Below are 16,799 nucleotides of genomic sequence, written 5' to 3'. Positions count from 1 at the left end.
GCCTTTGGTTAGCAAGCTAACTGAGCATGGAGAATCCCCAAGCCTTTGGTTAGCAAGCTAACTGATGATGGAGAATCCCCAAGCCTTGGGTTAGCAATCTGAGCATGGAGAATCCCCAAGCCTTTGGTTAGCAAGCTAACTGATGATGGAGAATCCCCAAGGCTTTGGTTAGCAAGCTAACTGATGATGGAGAATCCCCAAGGCTTTGGTTAGCAAGCTAACTGATGATGGAGAATCCCCAAGGCTTTGGTTAGCAAGCTAACTGAGCATGGAGAATCCCCAAGCCTTTGGTTAGCAAGCTAACTGATGATGGAGAATCCCCAAGCCTTTGGCTAGCAAGCTAACTGATGATGGAGAATCTTTAAACCAGCTATCAGAAGCTGCTGGTGAATTGCACAGAGCTGATCTGGCACAGACACAATTAGAATTCCTTTGCACAGTACAGTACTGCAATCACAAGTCACACCCTGGGAGCAGCCTGCTGTGGTTTTCCTCCAGAGCTTGAATACAGCTCCAGGACATCAGAAACTCTTGGCTGAAAGAGGAAATCCAAAGAGGTGACCAAGAAGTTTCCATTTCCCACTGTGACAGTCACGTTAGCTTCCCTAAAGGAGCTTCCAGCAGGCCTGTGCAAGAGTGCTGCTCTTCAGTTACTTGCCTTTCTTCTTCTTCCTTGTCTTCTTCCCAGTGTCTTTCTTGAGCCTTTTCCTCTTTTGGCTTTTTCCACCTCTCACTCGTTTGGTTCGATCCTGGGTTGGTTCTTTAGTTATTTCAACACATTCCTCTTTCTGGACAAGTGACTCAGATCCTCTCTTTGCTTCTCTCAAAATATTAATGTTGCTACCTAAAATGACACATATTACAGGAGTGGAGCCTTACAGCAGTTACATTCTCTGAGATTAAGGCATACAGAGCAAATGCCAGAGTTTCAGTCTATTAAAAGACGGGAGCCCTCTCAGACTTGCCCTTTCTTAGTCCTATCATCTCATGCCACTTCCTCAGCAGCTCACAAAACAAAATCCCACATAACTAGGGAAGCATCAAGAGATCAGCAAGTCTAGGGCACAAACAAAGGAACTGAAGTTTTGTATTCAGCCTGAATTATTTCCTCGTCCTCAGTGCGAGGCTGTGCAGTTGTAACAGTGCTCAGCTGTACAAAACATTGGTCCCTCCAGGCCCTCTGCAAACTGCACACCAGAAATTACAAAGGACAGAAATGATGCTTCTATAGGAAACTATTTACATATTTATTTTACTGCCTCAGAAGCATCCTAGATCATTGTAAGGAGACAGGAACAGCCTGGGCCATCAATACTGGATAAATAGTTACTGTTCTGTAGATCCATAAATAGGGAAGGACATCAGTTACCCATTTTACTGCCCCAGAAGCATCTCAGATTACTGTAAGGAGACAGGAACAACCCACATCCTCCACACTGGGTTTGAGAAAAGACAGTAACAGCTATAACAGAGTTGCAGACCCCAGCACCTTACCTCCAGTACTGAGTGGCAGGGGGTGTTTGGTTAGGAAGGTTTGGAGTCTCACTGTCAGTCTGTTCTCAGAACCTGTGTTTTCCTAAGACAAGACAGCTTTAAAACTGGTGATATGCAAAAGAAGGGCACTGCTTTTAACATCACTATGCACAACATCCTTTGAGAAGGGTCAGAAGTACATTATCAGTGAAAAGGATAACATCCTTGACTACAATATGTCTTATTTTCCAAGCCTGTCTTGTTACTACCACAGATTTGCATAGCTCTAGAGATGTTCTTAAATCATACTGCAATCACCACAAGATTAGAAGGTTAGAACTTCTTCTACATTTGAGGAGATTTGCTGAAGTCATCACTGGCAAAGAAATGTTTGATTCTTTCACTGCTACAGAGGCTGAGCAGAATTGCCTGTAGAACAGCCCTTTTCCAAAGCATTTTACACTCCAAAGGAAATTCTTGAAAGCACACAACCAGAATGCAGACAGAAGCACTCAGTAAATGCCTCCTACATCACATTCTACCCATCTTAAACCTAAGACTAAACTGATTGCAATGTAGTTCTGCCATCCTCAGCAAAGCCAGTTTCTCTTGTGTGGAATTAGATAGTGATAGAGGTTGGTCACAGCTGTAGAAAGGAAAGCCAAGACAGAGATGGTGACAGAGGGTGGTCACAGCTGTAGAAAGGAAAGCCAAGACAGAGATGGTGACAGAGGGTGGTCACAGCTGTAGAAAGGAAAGCCAAGACAGAGATGGTGACAGAGGGTGGTCATAGCTGTAGAAAGGAAAGCCAAGACAGAGATGGTGACAGAGGGTGGTCACAGCTGTAGAAAGGAAAGCCAAGACAGAGATGGTGACAGAGGGTGGTCACAGCTGTAGAAAGGAGAGCCAAGACTGAAGAACTGCAGAAGGCCCTGTTCATTCTGAACAACTAGGTGACAGAATCACAAAATGTTAGGGGTTGGAAGGGACCTCAAAAGATCACCCAGTCCAACCCCTCTGCCAGAGCAGGATCACTTAGAGTAGATCATACAGGAATGCATCCAGGGTAGGTTTTGAGTATCTCCAAAAAGAGAGGCACCACAATCAGAACATGAGATGAAATTCAGAGTGAAGTGATCCTGCCTGAGGTAAAGCCAAGCAACTCTTCTCTTACATGCAGACTGATAAGCTTTAATTTGACCACAGCACAGGGTAGGGTAAGGGAAGATATTTCTGTGGAAGTACCTGTGCAGTGCTTGGAGATGGGCAAAAAAGCAAAGCAAATGTAAAGAATTCTTAGGAAAGGAGAGCAGCACAATGCAGCTATAAAAATCCCTGCCTGGCTGCAGCCTGCATACAATATGTGATTCTATCTTCACCTTAGAAAGGATATAGTAGAACAGGCTAAAAGGAAGGGAACAAGAGCAGGTTCCATGCTGGGCACAGTTAAGCAGCTTAGTAGCTACCACTCTTTAAAATGAGATGATAATGGGGAACAGAAAGGATAGTGAAGAATAATTTTTACAGCTTCCCTTAGTGCTGCAATTATTAGAGAGCTTAAAAACATCCAAAGGACGTGGTGACACATGACAGGACTCTGAAACACATTGCTGTATGAGGTTGTAGATACTGAAGATGTACATGTGTCCAAGAAAAACCTAATTAGAGTAATAATGCTAGAACCAAAAAGCAGCTTTGAAACATCACCCTCAAGTTTAGAATGCTCTTGAGTCAAACTTTCCAACAGCTGGGAGAAGGTTCTGAGGAACTACCACTATATATTTACATTGCTCTTCCAGCCTTCCCTACAAATCTTTTCTTGGCAAACATCAGAGACAGGACATTAGCCAGCACTGGCATAGCAATTCTTATTTGCCTTTGGGTTGGTTTTTTAACTCCCCCCCTTCCTAGTAGTTTATTTTATTTTCTTATTTCCTTGCTCTGGGTGTTTCATTTTTCACCTGACAAATTCTCTGCTTCAGAAAGGCAGCACTAAGTAGTCTGAGCTGCTCAGTATTTTCGCTTTGGTTGAGTGCATTATCAGATTCAATGCAGGTAAAATTTACATCCAGTTCCTTCATTCACTCAGCACTGAGATTCGCCACACTTGGCATTCATTTCTTTCCAGTGACGCAAAGCCTTGCTGAGATGCATGACTGAGAGAGCAGGCAAGCAGCACCTCTGCGTTACCAGTATCTCAACCTTAAGAGCATTGAAGTTTGGAGAAGTGCTTACAGTCTGTCCATTCTAAGGAGCCTCACCTTCCTAGTCTTGTTCATGATGTAGCTTGTCCACATCCAGTTGCGTTTGAGATGCCCATAAAAGCTGGAATCCAGGCCTGCAGCTCCTAACCCATCTCCAGGGATAGTTCCATCATCAACTACCTCTCGGGTGCCTCTAAGAGGAAGAGTAACCAAGTGCACAGTGATGATTTTGCAGGCAGTGCCTTCTGAGCTGCTCTTCAGTGATATGCATGCCATGAGCAGAACCCCTCCCTTGCATTCCCGGTTCATGCAGGGCTTAGAAGGAGGAAAAGCAGCAGAAGTAGCTCTAGAAGTGGCATGGCAATGCTCTTCCACTAAGTTTTCACCCCTGATATTTAATGCCTGAGCTCTCAGTTTTAAGACTGCATCCAGAGCAACCTCATTATTGTTAACTAAGTTCCAGTGGCCATGCTAAAACTCTGTTCTCAGCACTATTCCTGCCACAGGCTAGGGAAGATACATGCTCAGAGGAGGAACTGCCTCAGGACAAGTGTGGGGAAAATCTTCCACTGAATTAAAAGGCAACCAGAGTTCTGCATTTGCCACACTGACTGTCAAGCACTCATCCCTCCAGTGTCTCAACAAATACACTAATGCTTGTTTAAGTACATATCCAATCTAGAGTCTGAACTGCACCTGCCATTGAGTAACAGCCTCAGCCCCAGCCAATTCTTTTGGCCTGCTCTATTCAGCCCCCAGGGATGAAGATGACCTACGTGGTGTACTCCAGCATCGCACACTTGCGTTCCAGGTTGTGCTTATCCGCTGCTGACTCTTGTTCCATTTCCACATCCAGGGCAGTCTCCTCCCCTTGAAGATTGCTTCTCTTGGAACGAGGACAGCGGACAACTCCTGGGTACAAAAATGGTTTTGACTATCAGGACAAGAAGGACAGGACAGGATAGACCAGGTTGGAAAAGACCTTTGAGATCATTGAGTCCAACCTATCATCCAACAATGTCTAATCAACTAAACCATGGCACCAAGTGCCCCACCCAGTCTCTTCCTAAACACCTCCAGGGATGGTGACTCCACCACCTCCCTGGGCAGCACATCCCAATGGCAAATCTCTCCTTCTATGAAGAACTTCTTCCTAACATCCAGCCCAAACCTCCCATGGCACAGCTTGAGACTGTGTCCTCTTGTTCTGGCGCTGGGTGCCTGGGAGAAGAGACCAACCTCCACCTGGCTACAACCTCCCTTCAGGTAGTTGTAGAGAACAGTAAGGTCTCCCCTGAGCCTCCTCTTCTCCAGGCTAAGCAACCCCAGCTCCCTCAGCCTCTCTTCCCAGGGCTTGTGCTCCAAACCCCTCACAAACTTGACATCCACCCATTTTCAAGCCACCCTGCTGTGGCAAACTACTGCTCCCAAACAGGAGCCCCTCTCATTAAATCCTGCTACCTTCTCACAGGGGCTAATGGTGTGCCAGTTAATTTCCAGTACAAGGCACTAGCTTGGCCAAAATTGTATTCAGGGCAGAAGAGATGGGAGGCTAGTACCCTTTGTAAGGAAAAAACATCAGCAGCTGACTGATATTCTAGGCATGGATCACAGCTTCTCAGACACCCAAACCCTTAAGAAACACAGTAGCAGGTTGTGACTGCTGAAACACCATGTGAAGGAATTGCACATCCAGCACCTCTAGGCTGGAGATCAGAGGAGTCATGAGATGGTTTTAGAGTGGCAAAACTCAAAAGGCAGGAAGAGAATCCAGTTTCTGGCTTACTGCTACGTTTTGGCTGCCCTTGCTGCAAAGACAATAGGGCAGGCCTGGATCTCAGGCAGGCATCTGATCTCCAATATAAATTTCAATCCAGCAGACAGCAATTTTCCCTTCCAGCTCAACATGGCAAATACTGAACAGGAACACAACAAAGCTTCCAAAAAGATGCAAACTGGGGAGTTGGGAGGCAAAAAGTAACCAGGGTCTGAGCAGCCTGCACAAGCTGCAACCACAAACCCAGCACCATTTGACAGACAGGTAAGGAGCCTCTTCACACAACTGCTTCAACACAAAGGTAACACAGCATCACAAAAAGATCCTTTTACCTGGCTGACTGAAGTACACAAATGCTGAAGAGTGTTGTTTAGGGTTTCAGGAGGCAGATCTTATTTGCCATTTCTGTCTTTATTCTGTGTTCTTCTAGTTGTATGTATATATTAAAACATGTAAAGGGCCCAAATACAAAAATCAGCTCCAAAAAACCTGGGGGCCATAAACCTCAGCTTCCACTCCTAATGCAACCTGGGCTATCCATTAGAAGGCTTAGCCACATCTTCCTAAAGAAAAGGGATCTCTGCTCAGCCCAGCAGAGAGCTATGGTGGCAATGGCCTAGTAACTCTTTTCAAAAAGGCTCTTTTACAACTGGATTAAAATCTAACAGAATCTCAGAATTTCAGGGGCTGGAAGGGACCTCAAAAGCTCATCCAGTCCAACCCCCTGCCAGCGTAGGAGCACCTACACCAGATCACACAGGAACACATCCAGGTGAGTTTTGAGTATCTCCAGAGAGGGAGATTCCACAACCTCCCTGGGCAGCCTGCTCCAGAGTTCTGTCACCCTCACAGGGAAATTTTTTTTCCTCATATATATGCATGAAACTTTCTATGCCTCAACTTCCACCCACTGCCCCTTGTCCTGTCACCAAGAAGAGTCTGGTTCCATCCTCTCAGGACTCTCCCTTGACATCTTTATAAACATGAATGAGGTCACCTCTTAGTCTCCTCTTCTCTAAGCTAAAGAGCCTCAGCTCCCTCAGTCTCTCCTTGTATGAAGGGATGTTCCACTCCCTTCATCATCCTCGTGGCTCTGCGCCGGACTCTTTCAAGCAGCTCTCTGTCTGTCTTGAACTGAGAGGCCCAGAGCTGGACACAATATTCCACCTGTGGCCTCACCAGTGCAGAGCAGAGGGGGAGGAGAACCTCTATTAGCAAACCTCCCACTTCTGACAGGACACCAGTTCTTCTCCCTTAGCACTGCTCTCAAAAAGTTGAAAACTACCAGAAGGGCACAATTCTGCTTCTTGGATCTGAGCTGCACAGAATTCATATGGACAGAACGTTGAAAGTGACAAAACAGAGCCTACCTCAAGTTTGAGGGGAGAAGGAGGAACTGTGATGTGAGGAGAATATAGAGCAGAGGTGCTAAGAGTGTTGAGTGATGCCATACCCAGTGGTGTGTTGAGGCAGACAAACTGCAGGTCAAACCAGAAGTTCTCCACGTCCTGCATGGTGCCCAGGACGTACGAGCGCCTCTCAAAGGGGCGGCTGCTGTGAGCCAGGTTGTAGTGAGGGTCACAGATGGTGGTGTCAACAATCACAGCATTTCTCTTCATGTACACAAAGACCTGTCAAACACACCACATGTCAGGCTGCAAACAGTTGAAACTGCAGGACACAGCTTCATCGAGGTCAGGCCTCTTTAGCTTATTCTCAGTCTTTGCTATTTTGAGACAGTGCTCTGAGGGAGGACACACCTAGCCCCACCCTACTGCATTGTAATCCCAAACTTCCTTTGCCAGCCACCCAGCCATCTCATTTCTAGATTTAGAACAGTCTGTTTACCCCTTGCACACAGGATATTCCAAGTTTCCACAGAGTGACTATTTCCTACAAGCTGTTACTCAGGATTTGAACAGATGTGTTTGGGGCCTAATTATCTTTCCTCTCACAAACTCCAAGCTGGGACTGCCTTTTCCTATGTAAAACAAGATGCAGATCAATGTCATTATGCTACCCTGATCAGTGAGTTTGTTCTGTCAGATACCCAGTGCCTAACACCCTGATGGAACAGAATGGGGTATGCTTGCTTTTCATAGCCTTGAACCTCTCAGACCATTATTGTGTGCAACGTTCAGCATGACACATTTCATAGAATGGCTTTGGTTGGAAGGGACCTCAGAGATCACCTACTCCAACCTCCCCACCATGGGCAGGGATACCTCTTCACTAGATTCAGCTGCTCAAGCCCACACCCAGCCTGGCCTTGAACACCCTCAGGGAGGAGGCATCCACAACCTCCCTTGGGCAGCCTATTCCAGAGTCTCACCACCCTTGTACTGAAGAACTTCTTCCTGAGGTCCAGTCTAACCCTGCTCTGCCTCAGCTTCAAACCATTCCCCCTTCTCCTGTCTCTACACACCCTCAGGAAAAAAAAAAAACCTCTGCAGCCTTCCTGCAGGATCCCTTCAGGTACTGGCAGGCTGCTCTAAGGTCCCACCAGAGTTTTCTCTTCCTCAGGCTGAACACCTCCAGCTCCCTCAGCCTGTCCTCACAGCAGAGCTGCTCCAGCCCTTGGATCATCTCTGTGGTTCCTCTGGACACACTCCACCAGCTCTGTGACCTTCTTATGCTGGGGACATCAGAACTGGACACAGTACTGGAGGTGGGGTCTCAGCAGAGCAAGAGGTCAGAATCCCCTCTCTTGCCCTGCAGCCCACACTCCTCTGGCTGGAGCCCAGCACACAGCTGCCTGCTGGGCTGCATGAGGGCACTGCTGGCACATGGTGAGCTTCTCACCAATAAACACGTCCCAGTCTTTTCTTTCAGAGATACTTTCAACCCACTCTGCTCCCAGCCTGGATTTGTGCCTGAGGTTGACCCAACCCAGCTGCAGGACCTTGCACTTTTGACTTGTTGAGCCTCATGCAGTTGGCACTGGCCCACTTCTCAAGCCTGTCAAGATCCTTCATTGGAGTCTTTCCAGATGAGGAGGCAACAGTTATCTGCACAACTTTCAGTGCCACTTGGAGCTGGAGGTTTGCATGGAGATCTGAAACATCAGTACTTCACTGATGCAGAATTGCCTTTACTTAAGGTAACCACAACCCCCAAAGCTTGCATTTGCTTCACTGGACAAATACCATGAAGAACAATGGCTAAATTGAAAAGATAGGTATTAAAAATTACCTGGTCTTTGTCTTGAAACTTCTCTGTTGGGCCAAACTGTATCAGTCCCATATAACATAACCTTTGAAGGCTTTCTACCACTGAGAAGATGTACCTCCTGCAGCAGCATCAGAAGTAGTACAGTTAGAACAGATGATAACAGGAACAGTGACAGCAGAAAACATGCCCTGTCCATGCAGCAACCTGGAGCTTCAGGGAACCTTAATTTTTGCAGCACTGAGGTTTAAAAGGTCTGAAGAGGTATTTTGTTTGAACTGTCCGCCTACAGGAAATACACAATTAGCCCAAGGCTCCAGATTCCCTTTTCTCAAAGCATAAACAGGATCTTAGCCAAAAACTGACTGAAATTTTGTTAGTGAAGGAAAAAGATTGCCCAGAAATATCAAAATGAATCAGACAAGGCACCAGGAGCAGTTCTGTGTTATGAAAAGAAGACCTGACTACCATAACAGGCTGCTAAGTGCTCAATAAGGCTGATAAGCCTTTGCATATGCACATGCAAAGAACTGGGCAAGGATTCTGGCAGTGAAGGTTGTGTGGCATTCCTGCTCCAAGAAACTGTTTTCAGTTACTTATAGCTTTGGCAGAGCAAAAAGCACAACGTTTCCCATGCTGTGCATCTCCTTGGATGGCAACCCTCTGGGAGTTTCTGGAAGCTTTTGCAAGATCTTGTCTCAGAGTTTGTCAGAAATTCAGCTTTGCCCAATTTAACTTGCTAAGATCTTGTGCAGTTAACAGGGAATTGTCTTTTGGCAGGAGTTTTCCCTGGGGCTCAGAGAGATTGTTCAACAAGCCTAGAAAACACTCAAGTACATTTGGTTGAGTTAGAAGCCATGGGGGGCACAGAGATCACTTGGTTCCAGGTCACACTGTTTTGCAGAAACCTGTCAGATGGAGATAGCAAATGTCTGACACCGCTATAAATCCAGTTCCCTTGTTCAGGGGAGACCTTCTTGCTCTCTACAACTACCTGAAGGGAGGTTGTAGCCAGGCGGGGATTGGTGTTTTCTCCCAGGCAAAGCAGCACCAGAACAAGAGGACACAGTCTCAAGCTGTGCCAGGGGAGGTTTAGGCTGGAGGTTAGGAAGAAGTTCTTCATAGAAAGAGAGATTGCCCATTGGAATGTGCTGCCCAGGGAGGTGGTGGAGTCACCATCATTGGAGGTGTTTAGGAAGAGACTGGATGGGGTGCTTGGTGCTATGGTTTAGTTGTTTAGATGGTGTTGGATGATAGGTTGGATGCAATGATCTTGAAGGTCTCTTCCAATCTGGTTAATTCCATTCCATTCCATTCCATTCCATTCCATTCCATTCCATTCCATTCCATTCCATTCCATTCCATTCCATTCCATTCCATTCCATTCCATTCCATTCCATTCCATTCCATTCCATTCTTATTAAGATTTCACAAGTAAAGGGTAAGGAACTGCAAAGCTGAGCTGGCCACAAGTCCTGCCAGCTGATACTGTCCAGCACTGCTCACCACTGACGGGCTGCAGGTTTGCAAATAGCATCATAGAATGGTCTGAGTTGGAAGAAGGGACCTCCCAAAGGTCATCCAGCCCAACACCATCTGCAGTAACCAGATCAGGTTGCCCACAGCCCTGTCAAGCCTCACCTTGAATATCTACAGGGATGGGGCCTAACTACCTCTCTGGGCAACCTGTTCCAGTGTTCCACTACACTCATGGTAAAGAGCTTGTTCCTAACCTCCAAATAGATATTGGCTAAGCCTCCAACCACATAAACTCATTCCCTTAGCAATGGCTTCCCAGGGAAACGAACATGCTGCTGTGGAGTCCCCACATTCTGTGGTGGGTTGAAATCACTTTCTGTTAATGGTGCTTTCCTCTCCTATCTTCAGTCCAAAGCCAGTTTTTAAATCTCCTAGATGAGGAATGGCAAACAATGGCAGCCATGCCAATGGGAGCAGGAGTGGCAATTGAATGGTGCGTACGAGAGGCAGGAACTGTGAAGTGTGGCGTCTCCTGAAAGATTTATGAAGGACAGCAACATTTAAACTCCACTAAAGTCTGAATTTAGAAGCAGTCAGGAGTGTGTTTTATACAGAAGCAACATCCTGCTGATGAGTTATGAAGGACAGAAGCTCCCAGTTCTCAAAGACTGCCTGACAGCATACATGAATATTGTTTATTAGATTCTTATTACCTTCTATTTGGGAGAGAAAAATACAATTTGGCAAGCTCTGCCTGGCAGACTGATGATCCTTGTTTTAAGGCACAACATCCTCTTTGACACAAACAGGAAATAACAGGAACCCACTGCTGTCTCCTCCCTAGAGCCGTTTACTTTGCCTCTTCTCCTTACCTTTTGTAGAGGAGCTGCTGCCGAACTGACCTTGGAAGGAATCTGATCAGAGTGTGCTTTTTGAGGGGATCAGTTAAAAAATCTTCCAGCCCCTCCACCTAGAATGATTAGAGAAGTTAAGCCAAATGGGAAATAGAATTACTTTCAAGTTAATCAAAGCCCAATGTGAAATAGAATTACTTTCAAGTTAATCAAAATGTGAAATACAACTCCAGCCTTTCAAGTATCAAAGCTTCGCTGCCAGAAGTGTCAACTGAAATATTTTCTAAGCTTTAACATTATTCCTGTTAATCAATGAGGCAGAGGAGGCTGGGAGATTAAAAAAGCTCTTTGCAAAACAGGCATTTGCAGTATTACAGGGCTAGAGAGTTGTTTTCACTGTGGCTGTAAAGGTAACTCTCTCTCCAGCAGAAAAAGCTATCAAGAACTGAGGTGTTTATCTCCAATGCCTAGTTTGGGTCAAACAGACCAAGAGGACATTTGTTACTGCTTATAGGTACAGTTGCCATTAGCAGACAGAATCACAGAACGTTAGGAGTTGGAAGGGATCTCCAGAGATCATTAAGTCCAACCCTGCTGCCACAGCAGGATCACCCAGGGCAGTTCATACAGGAACAAGTCCAGGCAGGTTTTGGAAGTCTCCAGAGAAGGAGAGTCCACAACCTCTCTGGGCAGCCTGCTCCAGCACCACCACACCAAAGAAGTTTCTCTTTAAGTTGAGATGGAACCTCCTGGGTTCCAGCTTGTACCCATTGTTCCTTGTCCTGAGCACCACCAGAAAGAGCCTGGCACCTTCATCCTGATACCCACCCCTCAGATATTTATAGACATTGATAAGATCCCCTCTTAGCCTCCTCTTCTCAAGATTAAACAGCCACAGGGCTATCAGTCCTTCTTCCCAGGGGAGATGTCTAAGTCTCCCAGTCATCCTCATAGCCTCCATTGGACTCTCTCCAGCAAGTCCACATGACTCTTGAACTGGAGAGCCCAAAACTGGACACAGTATTCCAAGTGTGGTCTCACCAGGGCAGAGTAGAGACCTTAAAGAAAACCAACCTAAGCCAAAAGAAGCACTGTACCTTGTAGCTGACTTGCACTATCTGAACAAAGACAGAGAGAGGCAAGCAGAGAAGAATGTCACTAACGAGAGCCCATCCAAATCCAAACTCTCTGTGCACAGGCAGAGGAGGGACGTAGCGTGTCCAGGACACATCATCCACGTACACTAGGAACAAGAATCACAGAATCACAGAATTGTTAGGGTTGGAAAGGACCTGAAGGCTCAGCCAGTTCCAACCCCCCTGCCATGGCCAGGGACACCTCACACTACATCAGCTTGCTCACAGCCACATCCAGCCTGGCCTTCAAAACCTCCAGGGGTGAGGCTTCTACCACCTCCCTGGGCAATCTGTGCCAGTTTCTCACCACCCTCATGGGGAACAACTTCTTCCTCACATCCAATCTGAATCTATCCATTTCTAGTTTTGCTCCACCCCCACCGTCCTATCCCTCCCTGACATCCTGAGAAGTCCCTCCCCAGCTTTCTTGTAGCCCCCTGCAGATACTGGAAGGCCACAAGAAGGTCTCCTTGGGCCCTTCTCTTCTCCAAACTGAACAATCTCAACTCTCTCAATCTGTCTCCATAGTAGAGGAGCTCCAGCCCTCTGCTCATCCTCATGGCTCTTCTCTGGACACCTTCCAGCACCTCCAGATCTTTCCTGTAATAGAGGGTCCAGAACTGGACACAGTGCTCCAGGTGTAGTCTCAGCAGAGTGGAGTAGAGGGGGAGAATTGCCTCCCTTAACCTGCTGGCCACGCTTCTCTTGCTGCAGCCCAGGCTCTGCTTGGCTCTCTGGGCTGCCAGTGCTCACTGCTGGCTCCTGTTGAGCTTCTCATTCACCAGCACCATCAAGTCCTTTTCTTCAGGGCTGCTCTCAAGCCAGTCCCTGCCCAGCCTCTATAGGTGCCTGGGATTGCCCTGACTCAGATGCAGTTCCTTGTACTTGGTGTTGTTGAACTTCAGGAGGTTGGCTTGGGCCCAGCTCTGCAGCCTGTCAAGGTCCCTTTGGACGGATCCCTGCCCTCCAGCGTGAGATGCAGGCAGGACAAACATCATGCTTACAGCAATGGCTTTACTGGGAGTGTGCAAGCAGAACACATTTGGCAGTTCCCAGGCTGGAAATCTGTACATCTGAAATGACCTGAAAATCATCTAAGCCATTGATTTTCAATCTTTTCTGAAGTGGACCACTACAGGGCTTTTTCAGTGTGGATGAGGACTCTGGAAAAGCAAAGCACATTCAGCCTACTGTGTCTGCTCTTTTTCCTTAGCTTGCACAGACATTTCAGAGGATGCCTGACAGCAACCAATATAATGAATTTGCCATGTTCTGAAGTATGGTTATTGCACTTGCACTACCCTCCTAAGGCTGCATTTTTCACTTAGCTCATCTCTTGCAAGACTTAACTATCCTTACAGCATTCTATGAGAAATAAAAACATTCTGGATACCCAACCCAAGGATTTATTTTTCTATACCAAATAGCATGGACAGCAGTTTATCAACTCCCTCTAATGTCCTTTTTACTTTGTAAGACATGTATCTTGTTCCCCCTTACAAGTTCTTTTTGGCAAAGAAATAGAAGTAGCAACATTGCTAAGTTAGTTTAAGCAATGATGCTGTAACTAGGGCTTCTCTGGAGCCCTGTACCTACTGAGATGAAATCTAAAGCATTGCTGCAAATTTACCTGAGGTTAACACAGAATGGTTTGGCTTGGAAGGGACATTAAAGATTATCTAGTTATAATCTCCCTGCCATAGACAGGGACACCTCCTCCTAAATCATCTTGCTCAAGGCCCCATCCAGCCTGGCTCTGAACATTCCAAGCCTTAGAGCCTCCACAAGTTCTCTGGGCAACCTGATCCAAAGCCTCACCACCCTCATAGGAAAACATTTCTTCCTAATGTCTCATCTCAATCCAGCTTCTCCCAGTTTGAAGCCATTACCCCTCATCCTTGCCTCTCCATGCCTTTGTCAGAAGTCCCTCTCCAGCTCTCCTGTAGCCCCCTCCAGATACTGGAAGGTTGCTCTGAGGTCTCTTCACAGTCTTGTCCTCTTCAGGCTGAATGACCCCAACTCAGAATTCAAATCCTGCTCACTCAACTAGCAGCAAACTTCCCAACTTTTTACTCCCCCACTCTACTTCACTCTCCAGAACAATGTCCCTGCATGAGATCCCTTTCAGCTGGAGCCCAGGCCATTAATGATAGCTGCGTGTTTATTTCAAACATTTGTGTTCCTACCTTCAGGTGTTTTCATGGCAATCTTACTGTCAATCACTCATGGCAGTACTACACTGAACCATGGCCAAGCCTGTAGCAAAGTCAGGATGTGTCATCTCTTACCTGTTTGATTAGACAGCTCTGCTTCAGTCTCCTGGGCAGAGGTTTCAGGGTGTACCTCAGCTGTCACAATTTCTAAGGTCCCATCTGGTTGTGCTTCAATGACAGTTGCATTTGCATCCAGCCCTTGCTTGCTGCCTTTTTTCTCACCATCAGCACCTCCTTTTTGCTGTGTTTCATTCAAAGGGTGCCCATAAATTAAGTACCAGAGGAACATGTGGACCATTTTTAAACGGGGCATTTTGGGAAGGAAGCCAAGGGAACGCCCAAGTCCTGGAACTGTGAGGGAAGATGAAGTTACCATGCAGAAATGAAGAGAGGATTAGATCAGGAGAAGCAGCTGCCTCTGCAGAGATGGGCAGTTGAAAGTCAATGCCTGTTACAAATACTAAGCTACAAACAATAAAGCAGTAATGAATGCAAGTACTCCAGCTTGCAGAGTAAGAAATGAGCAGCAAAGAAAGCCCTGGACAGTGAGATTGCTGGAATCTAAACCCCATTTATCTTCTATAAAAGAAGAAAAAAACCCTAAACCCCAATTGTATCTTAGGAAAGCCCAATAGCTGAGAGGGACTGTAAAAACAGGCAAAGCAGGATGCCATTAAGCCCAGTTAGCTGTACCTGTAACTGGGTGATAGTTTTTCAGCTGGCTGATGCCCATTTTCTCATCGCTCTTCCCTGCACGACTACTATCAGCTTTACAGGAGCCTTCTTGCGCTTCTCCCGAAGCAGGGGCTGCCTCTTGCCCCCCATTTTCTTCCTCAGCATGGTCTTGGGATGCTGGTGTCTGGGGAGCTTTAATCCTGTATTAAAACCACACAGCATTTGGTTAAAAAGTGCAGCAGACTTCAATGCCTTTGCTTTCCTGACTTCAGGAGATGTGCAGCATCTTGCTCCACCTCTATGCTTCCATTTCTCCGTGGCTAAAGAGGAGAATTTGCTTTTCTTTTGCTTACTTTTGTTTTTTTTTAATTCCCCCCCCTTTCCTCTGCCTCTGATTGCACACAGCAGGGAAGCCCAGGTCCCCACAAGCCACCCAGACCATCCCTGCCACTTGCCTGCTGGCGGTGCTTGAATTGGAGATCCGGAAGCGCACCTGCTCGATGGCACTCTTGACAAGGGGATCGCTAGGGCTCACTGAAGGATGCACAACAAACTCCACCTGCTCAGAGCAGCACAAACCAAAAAGCTGTTTATGGGGAGAGTGGCTCTTAAGCAGCTGCATAAACAGTCAAAGATGAACAGACTGTCAGCTAACTGTAGCCAGGATGGGTGGATCCCATGAGGGTTTAGGAATTCACCGAGTGTGAACACTTTTGGGTGAGAACTGAGCAAACTGATCTAGTGCAGGATGCCCTTGCTTGCTGCACAGGGGTTGGTCTAGATGACCTTTGGAGCTCCCTTCCAACCCATTCTATGGTTCTATGAAGACTGCTGTTGCCAGTTTGCATTAAGCAAGAGGCCAGACCCTATGGTCTCTGTATCAACAGTTAACATCTGTCCTACAAACCTCAGGTATTTGGATTTTTAACATCTGCAATATTTGGGGAACAGACACTTTAACTTGCAGATATTAGGCTGAAAGGGACAACTGAAAAGCCCAGCCTCATAAGGCCAAACTAGCATGTGCTGTTGCTGACAGCACTGGTAAGATCCCACAGGTGCCCTACAGGAATTGTGCAGGGGGAGATTTCATAGTTTGGTTTGGAAGAGACCTGAGAGATCTACTCCAACGCCCCTGCCATGGGCAGGGACAAATTTCACTAGCCCAGGTTGCTGAAGGCCCTACCCAACCTGGCCTTGAACACCCCCAGGGAGGAGGCTTCCACAACCTCCCTGGGCAGCCTGTTCCAAAGTCTCACCATTCTTGTACCAAAGAATTTCTTCCTATGCTCCATGCTAACCCTGTTCTCCCTCAGCTTAAAACCATTCCCCCTTGTCCTGTTGCTAGACACCCTTATGAAAAGTCCCTCTTCAGCCTTCCTGTAGGGTCCCTTTAGGTACTGGGAGGCAGCTCTAAGGTCCCCCCAGAGTCCTCTCTTCTCTAGGTGGAACAACCCCAGTTCCCTCAGCCTCTCCTCATAGCAGTTACAAAGCCCCAGCTTTACAACTACAGGTATTTTACTGCCATAAACCTTAATTTTTGTTTTAAAACAGACAGATCATGTTCTCTTCAGTTTCAGCTCAGAAGCTAACTCATGCTGTCTCATATACTCCTGACTTTCAGGAGGGGATTAGCCAGAATTGTACTGCAGCGTGGGGAGAGAACCATGAATTGCATAACTGATAAGAAGCAGAACCTCTCAGAAGGGAGATTCAGAGACTTTGATCTCTGGACTATTCCTTGGTCTCACAATTATCTGCAGCACAATAATTGAAAGCACTAATCTATTTTTCACAGTAGCTTAGTTTGGGACATGTAG

At 46.6% G+C, this 16,799-nt stretch overlaps 1 protein-coding gene across 2 annotated transcripts in view; it reads right to left on the bottom strand.

Annotated features, from left to right (window-relative positions):
• The window catches only part of GTF3C1 (general transcription factor IIIC subunit 1), a 55,920-nt gene that overhangs the window by 20,215 nt on the left and 18,906 nt on the right, over window positions 1-16,799 (bottom strand). For both annotated transcript variants that reach the window (XM_068147213.1, XM_068147214.1), the window contains exons 13-23: window positions 15,435-15,538; window positions 14,998-15,179; window positions 14,380-14,655; window positions 12,053-12,198; window positions 10,974-11,071; window positions 8,647-8,743; window positions 6,908-7,085; window positions 4,454-4,589; window positions 3,735-3,870; window positions 1,495-1,576; window positions 659-844 (exon numbers count right to left, since the gene is read on the bottom strand). In XM_068147213.1, coding sequence (XP_068003314.1) covers window positions 659-844; window positions 1,495-1,576; window positions 3,735-3,870; window positions 4,454-4,589; window positions 6,908-7,085; window positions 8,647-8,743; window positions 10,974-11,071; window positions 12,053-12,198; window positions 14,380-14,655; window positions 14,998-15,179; window positions 15,435-15,538 — 1,621 coding nt within the window. The remainder of the gene's footprint in view (window positions 1-658; window positions 845-1,494; window positions 1,577-3,734; window positions 3,871-4,453; window positions 4,590-6,907; window positions 7,086-8,646; window positions 8,744-10,973; window positions 11,072-12,052; window positions 12,199-14,379; window positions 14,656-14,997; window positions 15,180-15,434; window positions 15,539-16,799) is intronic.

Source organism: Melanerpes formicivorus, unplaced genomic scaffold (assembly GCF_026170545.1).
Source record: "Melanerpes formicivorus ecotype bairdi unplaced genomic scaffold, bMelFor1.0.p_v2 SCAF_14, whole genome shotgun sequence".
NCBI classification, from domain to species: domain Eukaryota; kingdom Metazoa; phylum Chordata; class Aves; order Piciformes; family Picidae; genus Melanerpes; species Melanerpes formicivorus.
Note: the sequence above shows the minus strand (reverse complement) of the source record. Positions and strands in the feature narration are given on the sequence as shown.